The sequence below is a fragment of the Netta rufina genome (assembly GCF_964035555.1).
Source record: "Netta rufina genome assembly, chromosome: 4".
NCBI classification, from domain to species: domain Eukaryota; kingdom Metazoa; phylum Chordata; class Aves; order Anseriformes; family Anatidae; genus Netta; species Netta rufina.
Window position 1 is genome coordinate 35,931,380 of NC_140127.1, and position 19,080 is coordinate 35,950,459.

Consider the following 19,080-nt stretch of genomic DNA (forward strand, 5'->3'; position numbering starts at 1 on the left):
TTTAAATAAACCCATCAAAGAATTTCAAACTGCCATTCTTTATCTAAATATCAGCAGTTCTGCTACTCTATTAGTCATATCTACAAACAGAAATCCACATTTTTAGAATTGAAAAAGATTAAATACTACAATTGAAATCCCTGATGCTATCCGAACCTAACCTTTCTACTTTGCTCCTCCAAGCCTGCAGGAAGCAAAGTGCTCTCAGAGTAAAAAGTTGAATATAATAGAGAAAATGCATCGTACCTGTACAATGGACTGGTCTCCAATGTTTATTCTCCAAAACAATCTCCCAAGAAGTGTGATAGGACCATTCCCTTAATTACTTTACTAAAGGTGATGCAAAGTGTCTGTGGAGCTCGCAGCTCCATACGGCATTCCAACACCAGTGACACTAAAAAATGCATTTCCTATGGTTTAGGCCCACTCACCCTAGTTTACCTCAGCTAATGTTTAGGCACTCATACGAGGCAATGCTTTTAACTTACAAACCTATTCCAGGAATGACAAATCTGGGTTAAAATTCAGTTTAGGTTTTTTTTTTTTTTTTGAACTAAAAGGAGACAAGTGATGTTAAAACAACTGCATATGATCCCACAGAAGAAAAAAAGCCAAAACACCAAATAAGTTACAGCAAGTGAAACCAACCAAACAAGAAGTGAAAATTAGATGTTTTTATTGTTCAGTCAAGTCACCACCTGTAAAATGCAAAACGCTACAGCCAGAAAAACTCAGTTTCTACACACTGTGATACAACTACTGTGCAAGGGCACTCTGTGCTGAAACATCACTAACAAAGTCTATTTTTCTAACAAATGGCTGCTTGTAAAAACTGCCAAGTAGAACAAGTGATTATGGATCCAGCGTTAGAGTACAGTCAGATGACATGAATTCTGCTCCTGGCATTTTGGTGTGTGTCAATGCTGCCTTTGTCTCACAAGTCATCAGGAGGAGTCCATTTCACTTGTTTGATTTTATTTCAAATAATGGTATAATTGAAGAATCTTTTTGTTTTAGTTTTGTTGCTGTTTTTTTTTCCCCATTACCTAATGTATTCTCTTGTTTGCCAAAAACACCTTGAAATACGATGTGGGAAGGGCGAGGAGGAAGCAGAGAGGAAGGCTTCCCACTGCAGCACCACAGTAGGTAAGTGCAGTTTTGATTTTGAGAACATAAGGCACCCAGTGAAGAGTCTCATTTTGTTTTCAGGCTATAGCCTTGAAGCAATAGTACTAACAAGACTTCTGTTAAAAAGAAGCTTGTTTTTTGAGCGATTGCTTGCTCTCCATAGCTTGCTGGCAATGCATTTTACATCAGGAAATTGCAAACATCCTCATGAACGAGGCCAACACACTCTTTTAACACCAGGTATTTAGAGCTTAAAATTTTCAAGTAAACCTACTAATGTGACATAAAATTTCAGAAATGTGTGATCTGCTAATGCTGTTTCCTGGCCAGCAGGACTCTAATCCTCACGAGACAAGGAGATCAGACATAGGAATGCTAAAGCAGTGCTTTACTTGGAATAGAAAGGGGAGAGCAAGAAGGAAAAACATCCATGAGCGTCCTGCATCGACAGAAGTATTTTGAGAGCAACGTAACTAAGAGCATTTTTCAGTTTCCATTAAATACATAAAGATGCTGCATTTATTTTATTTTTATTTTTTTAGAGAAACTGAAATTCACACAGGTCCAAGAATTCCAGTACTCAGAACTGCTGTGTCCTTTTCCTTAAAAAAAAAAAAAAAAAAAAAAGAGGCTGAAGCTCAGTCTCAATCTCACAGGGTTTATTATTTGACTTTCAATTATGCAGAATAACCTCCCCCTTTCCTTCTCTTCCTCACCCCAGTGAACTCCAATTCCTGAGTACATGGTCTTCAACATGAAGCTCCACAAATATCCTGAATTTGCTTTTTCATCTCTGTTTTTATTAAGGCTCTTTCCTGCCAAGGTACTTCTAATTAGAAACATGTATTTAGTTGTACAAAATTCATATCCGTTTCTATACTAGTATCCTGCAACAAATAGGAATATCGATACTCTGCTTAGCTCTGGTCAGTGGTTCCACACAGACAACAATGATTGGTCTCTTTACAACAGTAAAAACAAAGCAGAACCAGCTCATTCTTTCAAAATTATGAATTAAAATCAGTCATCTAAAGAGATGCTCTCCAGTTTTCTTGGACACCTTTATATTCTCCAAATAATTTCTCTTGGAGCAATTTCTCTTGGAGCACCGGTACTTTGGATACTACAGAAATTAAGGAGAAATTAGAAAAAACATCTGATTATAAAGGCAAACTGTATCTGACAGTTAAGGTTCACTGGTATTCATGAAATACTTGCCAAATGCCACAAAAACTATTCAGAGAATACCAAAGCTATTAATCACCCAAATACTATTCGACTGCCCTAATTTGAAAGTAATTCTACATGTCTATATTTAACAATCCCCCAACGCATGATCAACTAAAAGCCTTCAATACCAAAGGTAGTGGTTTAAGACCAAAGTACAGAGTTCTGATGTGTTTATTGATTAGGAGCTTAAAGCTGTACTAAGATGTATGAAGTCCAAGGGACACTACTTAAGATTGCTTTCACTTTTATTTTTTTTTTTAAACAAAAACTGAAAAATGGAGCAACTTGTTCCTTGAAAAAATTGAACATAATATTAAAACAGTAAAAATGCTAAAGGGATAGCATGACTATGTACATAAAAATATATATGTTTGCTTAAAGAGGCATTAAAATACAGGGAAGAAAAAAAAATGAGAGGAAAAATATGGAGGGTTATCACCAGTATTCTCCTGTTCCTGCTCTCCCTGGGATCTCTGAAGTTGTACAACACCATCTCTACAAGTATAAGAGTAATTCTTGCAGTTTGTCATTAGAAAACTTGTTTAATTTTTTAAAACGGTTACGTCCACGAAGTCATAGCTTCATTTACTGAAATAGCTTCATTAGCTGTAATGTAGCTATCCAAGGAAGTCTTGGAATTATTTGCTGTTTCAAAGTTTTCTGAGACCAATCACAGCTGCAAGTTAAGGATTGGTGGACCATAGCAAGGCACTATTAAATTAATTTAAAGCTTGTAACCAAAAACTAGCCTAATAGAAGTAATTTAGTACTGCCAAGGAGGAAGTATAATACTCCTGCAGTACTACAAGTGGAGGAAGGCTTTGGAGCTTGAAGGAAGAATCAGTAAATTTGTATTCATCCTGCTTTAGGGATGCTGAGTAAGCACCAAAATATCCCCCAGTGTGTTGTCTTTTTTTTTTATATAATTCTTAAACAAAACAAATAGTAAGTGTAACTTCCAAGAGTAAATAGAACAATTAAGCACTTGGATTTCCTAAAACAGAACAAACAGTAGTTCTGCTCTAAAAAGTCTTCATGAAAATTAGTTGCTGATTCATCAGATCTTCATTTTAGTTCTTTCTATGGATTAAAACCATCATTCACAATCTTTAATTGCCTACTTGTCCTGAAGCCTAAGTGATATTTCATTTAAGAATGCGCAGCTATCATGATAGTGTGGAACTCTGCAGTGTTGCCAACTTCTTTTAGACCTCTCCCCCTTTTTTTTCCTCCTCTTTTCCATCTTTTTTAAAGTAAGCCTTATCTCCTGTTGTCACGTTTCAATTGTTTCTCTGAAGTTTTATTTCAGGATGCTGGTGTGGTGCTCCTGCTATATCAGGATGTACAGTATGTTCACATCATCCAACTCAACACATGTAAATATTTAACAAGGCAACTATTCACTAGGCTATTTATAACTAAACTTCATTATTAATGAGGGTTCTTAATTTCCTTAACAAGTAATGATTTTGCTTGAGATTTTTAAAGGCTCATACTGAACTACTGCAATGGGTGATTATGACTGTCATCCAGAAGCATATCAGTGGGTCATATGGTGGCCAGAATAGGGCAGATGCTTCCTGTCACATGTGAAAGTTCTGTGCATAAATCCCTCTTCAAAGTGGGCCTACACTTTTAAATGTACTTTGGAAAAGAAATAATTTATGAGGTTAATCTGGTTGGGAGATGCTCATGAGTACTTACGGAAAAGACAGATTTTTATAAGCAGTCCACTTGTGTGGTTTGATCACATAAATTATGTCATGTAACATCTTAAATGATAAAAAAATTCTAAGGAAAACAACCAGATTAAGTGAACTCAACAAGAAGCAGCAACATTTTTAAAATAGTCACAAGTACCAACTCTGAGACTTTTTTCCCCCTCTCCCTTTGTTTCTTTTAATGTGCAACTGGGTATTTTATTTGCACGAAGAGAAATGAGTACATCACTAACTCTCTCTAAATCCTAGTTTACTGTTTGCTGGGCTTAAAGTTACCAGGGCCAGCAGCAGTTTCTTTTCAAGATAATCACATGGACTGAAGTTGCAAGAAACATCGCTACACAAAATTGTGATGATTTATTTTTGTTGAAAGACAAATCATTTTTTGGAAAAAAAAAAAGTGAAAAGGCATTACACTAGCTATTTGTTATTCTTGCCATCAGCAAAATAAGCTGTGAAATTCAATCCAAGACTAAGAATGAAAATCTTAATCATCTTGAACGTAATTCAACTCTAATGACATTCAAATAAATATAATTGCCAGTGAAGACACAAGGAACAAAATCCAGTACAATGTTGTATCTAAGGAACAGGGAATCCTGAGTTCTTGACCATTAGCAATTCCCTTACCGATACATCATTCCATCACACCTCCCAGTGACCCTGAACCGGTATCTGCATGAATCTGACTTCTGTGAAGTGTTTTTTTTAAATACCGTGGATCGACAACATTACAAAAATAGTAGCACTACACTTTAATCAAGTGAGTTTTAACTTTTGATTTTCATTCCATAGCGGGCATGACTTGTTAATTGAGCAATATGCTCACAGTTCATGTTTTTCTTTTTTAGAACCTTAAAAAAAAAAAAAATCCCCTCCTGTATGAAGGCATGCTACCCTTTAGAAAATGGAAGTTACCACATTACCCTAAGCAGAGCACCAGACTAAGACTCTGAAGAACAAACTTCTGCTACAAATTCCATCACAAAATTGTTTATTTGGGAAAAATCACAACTGAAAAAAAAAAAAAACTTTGAAAAATTACAACTGGGGGTGTCATTACCATGCACACAGACAACCCATCTCATTCAAATACTGTCTCAGCTTAGCTAAGTGAGTTTTCACAGCAGCTGGTACAGAGGCTCACTCCTGCTCCAGCCATCTCCTGACCAACAAAACCTAATTCAAAACCCCCACCCCTTGTGTTTTCATCCATGTGCTTCCCTTCATCTACAAATAAATACCACATTTGTATTGAAGATTAAGGTTGCTTGAGCTCACAGATTTCTGTCAGGCCTTAAAACCTTCCCACAGACTGCCAGCACAGCCAACCAGCATCTGCCTGTCCAAGACATTTTGCTATGCTGAATTGTTCCCTATGAAGTGGCAAAATGTTTGTTAGGGCCCTACAAGCTGTCAGCAGGCTGGGATCACAGGATCCCTTGCCTCATATCACGACCCTTTTTTAGATATTTTGAAGAGCCCTAGGAAAGCACAAGGTGGAGAAGAGAACCTGGCTGTTTGCTCTCTGCAGCCTTAGCTTTCCTTAGCTCACCTCACTGCACTTGGGTACTTTTAACTCTACTGCTCCTTCTTTGATAAGCAGCATTTTGAAAAAGGAACATGTGAGAGCCCCAAGGTAAAATGCCAAAGCACCATTCTCCAGCAGAACCAGTCACAGAGCCTTTTAACAACTCAGAGAACATACCCAGCTGCAAGGATGGATGCAACATTGATGCCAGCTGAAGCCTTTTGCTAGCAACAGTGCTTCCAATTTAGCATCATGATTACATGCAACCATAGCAAGCCAGAGCCAAAAAGCAGAAATACAAAATCAGTGCAGACAATATATAATAATAATAATAATAATAATATAATATTAAAAAACAGCACCCTGAATAAAACACATTTTTAAGGAAAGATATTTTTTCTTCATTCAGTTACAGATGACTGCAGAAAAGCATCTGGCCAAATGCTCTCAATTTTGTCCCAAGTAATATACTACTTACCTTTTGGTATGCTTCTCTAAAGAAACAGTAAAATGCTTTGATTCCAGCTACTGGGACCATAAGCCAACACCATGTTTTGAAATGACTTTCAAGACTTGCAGAAAGTACTGGAAGCCCTCCCTGCTTACAGAAGCAGCTGTGAGCCAGAAGAGTGAAACTACATAAAAGACTTGAGATTGCACCGCATTTTCTCCCCCGCCCCTCCAGCCCCTCATGCTTAGAAGAAAGCCATTCTAGAAAACAGAGGAAAATGACACAGAGCATCTCATAGCACCATGGCCTCCTGCTCAGGCTACTCCTACTGGGAAGGCTGAAGAACTTCTGGCTTTCAAAAAGTGAAGAAGTGCCCACACACTGTGCATGTAGCTTAGTGACTTTTAGAAATATGTTTTGCTGACATTTAGTTTATCAGCATCACTGATTTTCGTAATTCATTCCTCTGTCACAACTGAGAAAATTTTAAGAAATTCCCTAGAACTTTAGGTGTTTAGATCAGAGCTGTGAAGACCTACACCTTCACTCATTGCTGCTGATAGACAAATTGCCAGATCTTTGTTGCCTAGTACATGATTCTCCAAAGAACATCAGTGATCAAGCATGTATAGATCACTACCGTATATCCATTACCTACCATTGCCAAACTACACTGTCTGTAAACTTACAAGTGTAGAACAGAGGAGATGCATAAGCATGTACATGTGACACTAAAAAGCAATGCCTTCCTTATGTGCTAGTTTCACTGCATTATTTCTTTGTGACATTCAGTGCTAAAATCACATTTGACAAACTTCACTGGCCCACACAGAAACATGAAGCATTAGCTCTGGCTCAGTAAGTTAAAGGTGATGATACTTCTCAATACGCCTACAAAGAAGGAATAGCTACTTGTAGGCCGTGCAAAATACAATTTTTGCAGTAATGTCCGTAACCAATGAAAAAAGCACATTGGCTTCTTCAGACAGAACACAATACAGCCCTCATACACCTGGAAGCCTTGCACCCAATACACCAGATCTCAGTAAGGGCAGTAACATCACATCTAGAGAAGCAGTGGTGGTTTCCAACATAAGTTCTTGAACCAATCATATTAAAAGAAAAATAAAAAAATCAATACCCAGAGCTTAACTATTTTATGTGCCATTTCATCCCTATGTCTACCTAGATATTATTAAACATACTGGCCCACTTTTTACTTTTTATGCACTAATATGTGGCAAAGTACCATTGCAAAACATTTATATGACCATAAACAACTTTATAATAGAAGTTGCTACAAGAACTTGAAAGCTGAAACAGCAACGCAGTAGGACATGAGGCATATACTTGCTTTCATCATGTAAGGGTCCAATTAAAAGCAAAGTTTTATCCCATTTTAGTTCAACATGAACTGCAGTTTTATTCTCTCAAAAAGTACTTCTGGAAGAAGTGATTCGCGTGAAGAGCAGCTACTGAAGTGGGAATATTACCATCCCGATGCATCATTGTATCTGCTCTTCACAACAATGGAAGTCTCACAGTAGCAGACTTGATAAAACTTGAGTGAGCTAATGCATGTGTTACTAAGATAAAACCCTCACTGATAAATCAGAATCATTATCATTCTTGGTAGCTCGAGATCTTCACAGAGCTGTGTTCTTTTTTCAGACCCTAGGCATTCACTACAAAGTATGTACTTTCATGGCTAGCCTTAAAGTGATGTTATCCTTTACACTGCATAAAATAATCACGCAATTTACAGTGATTCAGCTTCTAAAAGTCAGCAGGCAAAAATATGGCCAATAGAAGTTACACTGGGCACCTCTATACTTATTAAGAGATGTGTTAGTATATCTCAAAATCTCTTCCCTCTTGTTGGCTAGGTCTGTCTTAGCTGTAAAGCATTGGCGGACAGGAGCAAAACAGAAGTCTTACACACCACTTTTAAAAGGTAAAACACTAACTTAGCTTCAAGAAGAGAGATGCAAGAATAGCAACGCTGCCTCAGCAGGCACCAATGTGACTGCTTTGCACCATCAACCAAGCTTTTCAACATAAAAATTAAACAGTTCTGAAGGTCAAGCATTTTATCAGTAAAATACACAAACCAGCCAGTCGGGGAAAATATTTTCAAGCAGTTCAGTGTTTATTTCAAGAATATTTTCCAGTATCATGTTTCAATCTGTTACTGTCCAGTATTTCTTAAAAATAAAACAGAACTACTGTCTGTTAACACTGAAATAATTAGGCACAAGAAGACTGCCAAGGTTTTGAAACAAGACATATTTAATTTTCTGAACATGGACAGTCAGAATGAAACGTGGCACTTCCCATTTTACATTGAGATGATCTATATCATAATGATACTGTCCAATGAACTTATTTACAGGCTGCTTTCACTTAAGGGAAAAAAATGTCCAAATAAAATTTTATTTGCTTAATATTTTTGATCATCTGCTTAGGACATGAGTTTTTCTCCAAAATCAAACCAGCCACTCTAAATCTAAATACTTTTTTTTTCCCTAAACATAGTTCTACAAACAGATTTTACTCAAATACAAAGTAGTGCAGACATATAACCTAAATTTCTTGAGTTCCCTCTTCTACAATTTAGGCATTTCTGATAGGCTGATAAAACATTTCAGATTGACTGGGAAGTCTAAACCATTTATCAGTGATTCTCTATACAAATAACCTCATCTGAACACATAGTATTTGTTGATTAATACCACCCATTACCTAAATAATCCATATTTTAAGGCAAAGTAAACCCAGTGCACTACGTTTAAGAGTGGTTTTTTGTTTTGTTTTGTTTTGTTTTAAGGATAGCTTTGGCAGGACATGTACAAATTTATTTTTTTTTCCATTTTTGTCACTGAAGTTGTTGCAGCACCATCAAACTTTTAACAGTTCTCTCTCACACATTCAGCTCTTTAAAGTATTCCCACATGAAGCCACTTTTATTTTTGCTTTATGACTGTTTAATCTATCACAGTCTATAAAGACACCAAAATTCAAAATCTAGGCTCATATGCTTTCACTTACTGCAGTTTATACAAATAGCAATGCAAGCATGGCACCAAGCTTGTGCAATACAGTGAACATACCTTAACAACTGTCTTGAATTAGCAGTTTCCTTCTCCCATTTGGATTCCAAGGAAAACCTATATGGTAACCTCGTAGCCCATGTTAAACATCTTCCTGTGACTGCCCTGTGTGGCTGCTACCACTTAAGCACTGGGCAGCCCAAACATCAAGTGATTTTCCTTGCTTATACATCATGTTGAAACTTCATTTCAGTTTGTAATTACTGGTTAACACTTCATTCAATCTATTTTTTTCCTTCACTCAAACGCTTTTGTAAGAATTATTCTATGACTACTACATACTTGGAATAGGGCTAAAAAGCACACAATACACAAATCTTCTCATATAATTCCTAACAATGTTGACATCAAAAGCAAATACCTAAAATAGTTATTAATTTTTACATCATATAATGGAAATGTGTGCTGCTCCTGTACCAAGCATTATTATGCCTATATACTGGTATTCTATGTAGTTCTTTGCATGCTCTCTTCATGGTAAGTTGGCTGTCCTCTCTGTGCAAGGACTAAACTCATACTTCTGAGTGCTGGCAATTCTATGCTAATATTTGATTAATAACTACAGAAATTAAATGTAAACCTATGCTTGTATTTGGCATTGTTACTGTGATGTTAAAACATCGTGAAAACATTTTAGAACTCTTCTATTGTATGGATAGCTAACAGGATAAAAATCGTTATAATATCTGAAAATGATCATTTAAGTTGCAAGAGCTATTTTATTAGATAGAAAGAATCAACTTCTATTGGACATTTTCCTCACCTTTTCTGTCTGGTTTGAGGTTCCGATCCACTGGCGGTGGCTCACATTCTGCAACAGGAACAGACCGTCTGGGAGGGGTTTTTGGACTGGACCTGAAACCCATGTGAGCAGGAGGAGGGACTTGCTTTCCAAATAACGGAAAATCAAACGTGCCTGGTGTCATTGGTACATAATTTGTTTCCTGGATGGGTTCAGTGAAGCTGCTGGAATGCTGTCGTGGAGGAGAGTTGGGATTCATTGGGACATAATTTTCATCTAGTTCTTCACTTGAAACACTTCCCACTGTCAACATGCTTCTGTTTTTCTAGAATTAACATATATTTCCTTTAACAAAATAAGTTATGCAATCAGCTGTGAATCACATGAATCTCTTAACCTAATCTACTCAGATTAATATATTCTTTTGAAACTGAAAAACACAAACACTGTACGGCTTGCCTTCTTACATAGGAACAAAAAGCATTCAAGCACTGTCACTGCCATCTCTCATAAGATCAAGTCATACTTACAAAGTGGTTATGGAAGCCCTCCAATGAATTAGATCTGTCATTCGGAAACGTTCGTGGAATATCATAACAGTCTTGAGAACTAATTTCTAAAGAAACAAGAAGAGAAAGTGGCTATTTATCATCCCTGTTCCTGTCACTTGGCACCAGACATCCAGAGCCTGTTATTTACTGTCTGCTTCTGAGACCGTGCAAACACAACTCCTGAAGCTGTGGCCAACAGATTTTATCTATATACTTGAGCTGACTGTGTTCATAAACAAACTTAGCACTTACCAGTCAACTTGAAAATCTTACAGTGATGTTTTCCATGGCAGGAAAAGCAACAGTAATTTTTCTTTTTACAGAATCAGTTAATTCTTCCTTTCAAATAGACAGGCATTAAGAACTTAACATAAAAGCAGGTTTTGAGATACAGGGCCCTCATGAGAAACCTATTCTAAAATAAATGAACAACAGATGTAAATTTAAGTCTGGAGAGAAATTTTCTGACCGAATACCCTGCCCTTGCAAAGTGCTGATTCAACAGAATTTAATCCAGTGCAATAACAGGTAAATTCCTCTCATGTATCCCCTGCCCCCCTCCTCTCAGCTCCCCTGTTAGGGTCTCCAGGGTTTTTCAGTTTGAATGAACATCTACAGAAACAAAGATCTCATGCTTTTCAGGGTCCTGGCTCTTGGCAGCCCACATCAAGAAGAGGAGGATTTTTTTATTTTATTTATTTTTTAAAGATCTTCACTTTGAAGGAAAAATAAACACTTCTGCTACTGAGAGCTAAATTAAAAGAACATTTACTGGAAGGCTACTTTTTCCTTAGGCTAATAATCTCTGTTTTAATCATCTCAGTTTTAATGCAAAATTTTTTTATCATCTCTCATTTTGCTCATTTATAGCAAAGTAGAGCAGGAGTCCACCAATAACACTGCACCTAGCCTAAAAAAAAGAATGACAAATTGAATAATATCTGAGTGCCTGTACAATCACACCCCTTCTGTATATTGCCTCCTGCAAAAGCCTTGTCCCTGTCTCCTTCCTCATTTCTGCCTCCCATCCCATAGGTAGTACAACTCAACTCTAAAATCCCCTCAAACATTAGCATCAGCTCGAACCATTTGACAATTTCTTTAAAAATAACAGCTTTAGGCCCACTTGTCTCGAGAACCTGAAAGAAATCAAACTCTCAGCCCAAGAGTTGTTAATACAACTACAGCTGCTTTCTGTAACAAGAAGTTCTCTGAGAAAACGAGAATGGGAACAAACAAACAGGCAGAAAAACAAGATACACCAAAGTCTTTAAGTAAAAGTAGCTCCACCAGATTTGCTAGTACCCAGAAATATATCCAGCTGCTGAAGGAAAAAAAAATAACAGAAATGCATTAGCAAGTCTGAAATGCCAACATTTAAGTGTCTATAAGGAACAATTTTAATTTTACTTTAAAATGTCAGTATGGATATCCGCCACAAAGAGAGAAAAAGTTCTGTGGCACCAATAACCAGATCAGGGTTGATCTCAAAGCTCTGGATGCACACCAAGTCCTACTAACTTAGTGATACACTTTCAGCTTCTGCAAATTCAGACTACAACATGCTAACCTTACCTTGGCTGTTCTGATGAACAGATAGCAGCAGTTTTGAACTCACCTATATGACCTTATTAGCAAAGAAGAATTATGATTAATTCTTCACTGCTGTTCTCTAAAAACTAATAATACTATGAAGATGTCTAGGGCTTCCAATGTTTTTAGCTAAAGCCGAACACCACAGTGCAACATACAACGTGTATCAACGTTCTCTGCTTTGCTATTTTGACTGTTTCCTTGAATAATCTTATTTCTCTGCTTTCTTACATGTTTTAAGCCTCACTGTCATAGAGTGCTTTGTAAAATGTCCTTGAAAAGCAAGTATGTGACAAAACAAACCCCCATATTATTCAACCCATTCATATTACATCTTTCTTCACAAGATCAATATTGTCTAATACAATACCTGCAAAAGCAAAGCAAAGCATGGAATACTGACCTTTACGAAAGATATTCAGATCTACAGTTGAAATGGTATTACTGCGTGAGGGTGGCATTCCTGCTGTAGGGATGCAATAACTACTATCAGTATCTGAAGCAGTACGCGTAATGCTACATGTTTCCACAGGAGATCGATCTGCAGCATGGTGAGGTTTTGGTGGCCGAGGTGGAGGAATATCTGGAATAGTCTCTAGTTTTGATGTCTGAGACATTGTTCCTTCTGGAAAAGTTCGTGGAATCTGGTAAGTACCTCCAGGTGTAGGGGGAATGTCATAACTAATGGAGATGTGTCTCAACTGCGCATCTAACAAAGATGTTGCTGATGGCGTGTTGAAAACATGCTGCTCTCCTTCTGTATCAGTCCCAGTTGGAGACGCTGCCTTCGGTAAAACATCCTGTGAATAACTCCTAGGCAGGTTATAAAGGCTGGAGTCTGCCAATGCCAGTCCCGTACGGGAAGGAGGAGAGTCATAGACACCTTGCTGCTGAAAAAAGCCATTCACAGCATGCTTGCTCACTGATGGAGCAGGATTTTTGTGGGAGGGCACGTTATCATTGCAGTCTGTTTCAGAAGAGCTGGATTTTGCAGAGTCAGCATGAGATCTACACAGGAGATCAAGAGATTAAAACATTGATGAACATACAAAGAAAACAAACATTACACATAGTAAACACAACATATGAAGTGTAAACAACTGAAAAGTGTGGCAGCCTTTTCCAGCTTTTCCAAAATGAGATGCAGGAACCTAACTATTAAACAAACAATAGTATTTAAGCAGAATCCTAAGTGATTACATGTATACAAACCCATGCATGTGAAACAGGTAACAACACAAGTGTGCAGCTTTAGTAGCAGCTCAACAAGTTGATGTTTCATAAAGCAAGTGATTTCCAGAAAGATACCAAGCCAAACTAAAGCAGAGTTTGTTTAGGGGTTGAAAGATTTACGTTTTAACCCATCCTGTGAACTAGCAGCACTTTGATGTGCTTAAGGTGAAAATGCACGCAATCCTTGAGTTCACAATACTTGCCAATTCTAAACAGCGTGAAAAAGAGGATCGAATATGACTGATACAACTTTCCCCAATGGGGAAAGCCAAAAACTGTCATTTCTTTTATTCTGGTGGGAAGAGGAGGTGGGATGGTATGTAAGCCCCCCCAGTTACATTTCTCCACATGGCAGAGAAATTCCAAGCCTTACTCCTTGTTTAAATCCAAGTCAAGACAACGGCAAAAATAGTAACAGAGGTGCAGTTAAAGCAGTTCATACAGTTTATTTTATCATAATTCCCTTTTTAATTACCACAGGACTATATGATTGTGCTTGTTTATACATACATATGTAAATACCTCAGCATGTGTATGCATCAAGGAATAGCTGCTATACTACTCGTATTAAGCAACTGGACCATGCAGTTTGCAAAGCTTCTGAGGAACAAAATCAGGAAGTCAACAGTACGAGCACCGCCAGAAGATTTTTTTCCCTTAAAAGACTCTCATCCTAGAGATTCTAAGAGTGATCACAACTAGACCTTCATATTCAAATTTCAAATTGTCAATAAGATCACTTTTTTTTATTATTATTATTTTTTTCTACTTAAGGGACAGCTGGATTTATCTCAAAGGGTTCTGGTAACCTGAGGAGAAAGGAATACAAGTTGTACTATTCACTTAGGTTTCCTCTGCAGTCATTGGAGAAATGGATATAGCATGAAACAACCCATTCTTCTTGAATATCTACTCAAAAATGATGACTCTTAAAGTGCCTCTCTCCACCAGCTATCAAGGGAACTGATGTGATTAGCTTAGAGTGGACATTTGCAGTCAAGAAAAACGCTAATCACCTAACACTTTTTTTTTTTTTAAACTGTATTTAACAGCAGAGATGCTATCTTCCATCAGCCTGAATGGCCTACGAAATGTTTTCTCTACCTTTAATTATGACATTTATTTCGATTAGCTTGTTTTTTGCACTTTTTGATTTTAATATACCAATTTTGCTCTGGTTACTATTTTTAACATTCTCGCTCAATGGTCAGAATTAGTTTCTGTCTCTGACCATTAATCTGCATTTGGTTTAATAGGAACCCCCTAAAAGAAGTTCTCTATAAGTATTTACTCTTGGCAAAACCAAGGAAGTGAATAATCTTACATTCCTTATATTGCCAACCATCAAAAACATGCATCTCTTCTTTGTTAACAGTTTATGTCCTTTGTCTCAGAGCTTCAAAAATTGAACTAACGAACCACAGGAAATTTAACACAACTGCAAAAAAAAATACAGCACATACAACTGAAGGACCTACATGAGGTTACAGTGCGCTTTACAGATTGTGAACATTGTGCATAGTAACACACTGAGCTTGGGCTCTGATGCAGTCCTTGCTCTCTATTTTAAGGATTCAAAAACTCACTTCAAGACACTCTTCTAGCTCTGTGGTATTCATCTGGGCCAAACTCACAGTTAAATTCACGTGCATTGTACTTGAGCAAATACAGGATGGATTGTGATCTGTATTTTATGTGCTACAAAAAGCGGGCAGTCTAGAGAAGCTGGACATTGACAGTTAATTGTAGAATCGGAATTTTAATTCCAGTTGACCATGATATATTTTTAAATGAAAGAATTCCCCAAACTACAGAAATAATATAAGCACTACCATATATCTTACAAAAAAAGAGTATAGAAGTGCACTTAAAAAAGGGTTGACTCAATCTTATTTTTCAGTTCTTGGCTTGTACATGTACTGGGATCACTTCCATCCATTTAGCCGTGCACCAGAACTCAACCTATAAAACAGTTTCACACACAAAAGCAGAGCAGGGGTCCTTAAAAATCTTACCAGTTGTAGGCACTACGGTGGTTTTACAGACATAGAGACATATTATAATGATGCCAAGTTATATTTGACTCTAAATAAGCACAACATGCAGGGGTATATATCCAAAGCTCAAGATGCAACTACAACACATGTACGATGCCATCGCTTAAGCATTACCCATCACATGGAAGCAACATTTAGGAGTTCTTCCAGGTCTCAGTAAATGCTGCTAATTCTTTCTTGACCACAAGCAGTTGTGAAAACATAAGACTTTCAAAAGCTGACACAAGGCAGCCAGACCAGTTAATTGCTTAGCTGATGGCAGCAGTACACATTGCTCATTACAAGAGGGCTTTTCTGATTTACTTCAGATTTTGAAATGAAATCTTTCGGAATCAAATTCTTAGTCTATTGAAATAGTTTTCAAAATATGAATGTGTTGCAACCAATCTGATTTTGCAAGACCAAAGATTTGAAGACAGTCTGAGAAAGCAGTTTATGCCAAAATGAAGATGGAATTCAGCCTTTGAAGTTTAAATAGATTTCACAAGTCAGTATTAACTACCGATCATGACAAGAAGAACATTTACAATTTTAAAAATGTAACTCTATGTTTGATTCCTGTTACCTCAAGGAAAGTTGGATTAGGACCACAGATCCATAACAGATTTTATTTTAAAAACTTCTGATACAGGATGCTTGATGACATCTGCCATGTTTGCAACAACACCAAAAAAAATCAGTTGGCTTAAACACCTCCATTAACTTCTGGTTAATAAGATATTAAGGTTTCTTTGCACTTCAGATTAAAATAAAGGCAAAATCCCATATAACAACAAAAACTACTAACCCTCTTTATAAGCAGAGGATGACTAATGAACTCAGTGTTTGCAGATGTGTGCACTGCATCTACAGATTATGCTAAGTGGCCAAACTATTTCTTACTCAGTACGAAGAAGAGATAATTGTGTAATCAGTAGGTTCACAAGGACTGTGCACTAGGACTCACAGAGCAAAGGTGGGATATTGGGGGCAAAACAAGCAAGTCCATTGCCATGCACTGAAAACTAAATGTTGACAGACGGAAGAGAAAAGATTTCAAAATGTTTTAGTCTGAGGAGCAATCTCCCATTTTGGAATATGCTGGGTATGATCTGGCTTGGCCGGTCATCCTTTCAAGCTGATTCTTTTTGCATCTGCAGGAATCAACACAATAGATAAATAGAATACTATAAACAAAGTGGCAGCAAAAACGCTCTTGTGTGCCAGCAATCTGGGACAGAAACAGCAAGCATAGTCAAAAATGTGGATAAAACAGCTCTATGGTGATTACAGCTATTTTCAGAAAATGGAAGCCAAGGTTACACAGTTTCTTCTATTAAAACTCACAGAACACCATGCAAGACATATCTGAAACAAATATTTTCAGGCAAGTTAATGGCTCTGTGATTAAATTCTCACACACGTTCCAACAACAGCTACTGTTCACTCACTGCAGTGGTATCTTTTTACTTTCAAAATCTTCTAAGAGAAGGTATTCCTGCCCTTCTTCAGAGATAAAGGGTGACCCTTGGCTGGTTCATAAACACAAGAAAGATGAGGAAGACAGCATTATTTCCATATACATCTTGAATGAGCCAGAACAATAAGGGTTTCGGAAACAGTGTTTGGCTTCATTTTCTAGTTTATGATCCAAATATGAACGTCACAATCGCACTAAAAGCTACACTTGAACAATACTCTTTCTCAAGCCAACAGTGATCAGAGCATAAAACTATTTTAGACAAAATACAGCATGATAATTATAACTGCAAGTACTGTGTCCAAAATCATCTCACAACACTATGTGGTGTATTGCATGACACCATAAGGAAGCATTTTGAGATTATGTGTTCTGAAACACAAGAACTCCAAAAAATTCTGAACAGGCAGGTTGGCCACAACCTCTGTGTTTCTCAGTTACCCGCCTCACCTGTAAAAGAACCCCCAAGTTTTAAAAGCAAATTCAGTTGTTCCCAGCTTACCTATAAAATAACATGCAAAATCAGAGCAGAAAACATGCCTTTGCATACTGGCAACTTGAAAATCCAAATATAAAACACTACAGAAATAAACCATTCAAGTAACACCACCTACCTATTATTTTAATGTAAACAGTACCTATTTATTAAGATTTGCTTTTAATGGATGTTTGCATACTGTTCTTCCCCATTAAAATAAAGGTTGCCTGAAACACACAAATGAATTGTTCCAAATTTGGAATCAATAGGAAAATGATGCAGAATGATGCAGACTTGTATTTCTTCTTTACCTGCAAGGAGGTGGACTGGGGTAATGAACACAGTGTCCTCTAACATATCATTTAATAACATCCTACAAAGATGCATAAACCTCTAATTCCATAGGAAAAGGTCTATATCCTGTATATGTTGGCCCAAATCCATCACAATACCTGTACCAAATGAGACATATACAACCTTTTTACATTGAACAAACCCCAGCGTAACTACTATTGTGAATTTTCATTACTAAAGCCTCATTAATAAAAGGACATAACTAATGAATTTACTTAAATGTAATTGAGAAAGCCTGTATCATGTGTGTTTAAAACACATTTAAACCATCTCTACACTCCCAATTACTTCATTCAGATCTTAACAATTTCTCTTTTCATTTTTATCTCCACTGGACATTGTACCTTCCCCAAACACCCAAACACCTTCTCCTGTATTACCAATGTCTTTCTCAAGCAATTTTGGAGGCTATGCATGGACTCTATTACCTTGCCTCATTTTGTGCCCTCATCTATGGTCTTAGACTTCACTGTCTCTACTTAACCCACAAGCCATACAACTGCTGAAGTCAGATCAATTTCATATCCCAGCCTTGATCACTCAAAAAAAAACCAAAAAACTCTTCATTTGGTGCTGGAAATCCACTCTGTGCCCATCCCTTGCGGAAACAAATGGGCACTCAGACACATATCTGATGAGTCAGGGCTCTGAAATGAGCAGAGACTGCTTTGGCAAGCCATTACGGAAACAGAACCAAACTTTTTGATAATTTTTTGGGGGAAAAAAATACATACCTCTCAGGCACCTTCAGCTTCTACACATCACTAAGCATGTAACCACCACTCCAGTCAGACTCTGTGTTTCCCTTTCTCTACAGGATGCTTTGGGGCATGCCATACTGCCTGCAAGCTGCACATTCCATACACCGGGGGAACTGTAGGCTCATTCCTCCGTTTTATAATGAAGACTGTGAAAAGTGCATACTTGCCTACCATGCAATCATCGGTGAACGGAGCAGGAAACTCCTCAGGCACAACAGAGCAAGTAAAAATGCCAAGGGAGCAGAGAGCACATGGCACAAGTAAAACTGGCAGAGCATCAAGGTGCTGAGGAAGAAGGCACCGCCACTAAAAGGTATGGCCCTAAGGGAGTATGCGAAACACTCACAAAAACACTTTTCAAAGGAAACTTTTCTCAGCCTTCAATATATTTTCCTGCTATCACCAAAAGAATATGCTGTTTTGTTTCTTAAACTGCAAATACCCTCAGTGTATTTTGTTTTAAATTACTGCAGAAAAGCAGCTTTCAAGAGACTTGTAACTTTCTCCCAGATAATATTCAAGGTTGGAAGGAGTTCTGGAGATTATCTGGTCCAGCTCTTCCAATACCTCTAAGTAGAGCCAACTTCAAAGTCAGGTGAGGCTCCCCAGGGCCTCCTCACGCAGTCAAGTTTTTTGTTCACTTGTTTGCTTTTAAATCTCAAAGAATATAGATTTTACTAA

The 19,080-nt window shown here is 37.4% G+C and overlaps 1 protein-coding gene across 8 annotated transcripts in view; it reads right to left on the reverse strand.

Annotated features, from left to right (window-relative positions):
* Nucleotides 1-19,080, reverse strand: part of GAB1 (GRB2 associated binding protein 1) — a 96,248-nt gene that overhangs the window by 10,696 nt on the left and 66,472 nt on the right. For 5 of the 8 annotated variants that reach the window (XM_084285584.1, XM_084285582.1, XM_084285580.1 and 2 more), the window contains exons 4-7: nt 16,778-16,858; nt 12,461-13,065; nt 10,444-10,529; nt 9,935-10,238 (exon numbers count right to left, since the gene is read on the reverse strand). In XM_084285584.1, the coding sequence (XP_084141710.1) occupies nt 9,935-10,238; nt 10,444-10,529; nt 12,461-13,065; nt 16,778-16,858 (1,076 nt within the window). The remainder of the gene's footprint in view (nt 1-9,934; nt 10,239-10,443; nt 10,530-12,460; nt 13,066-16,777; nt 16,859-19,080) is intronic. The other 3 variants (XM_084285585.1, XM_084285581.1, XM_084285583.1) reach the window with 2 other exon arrangements.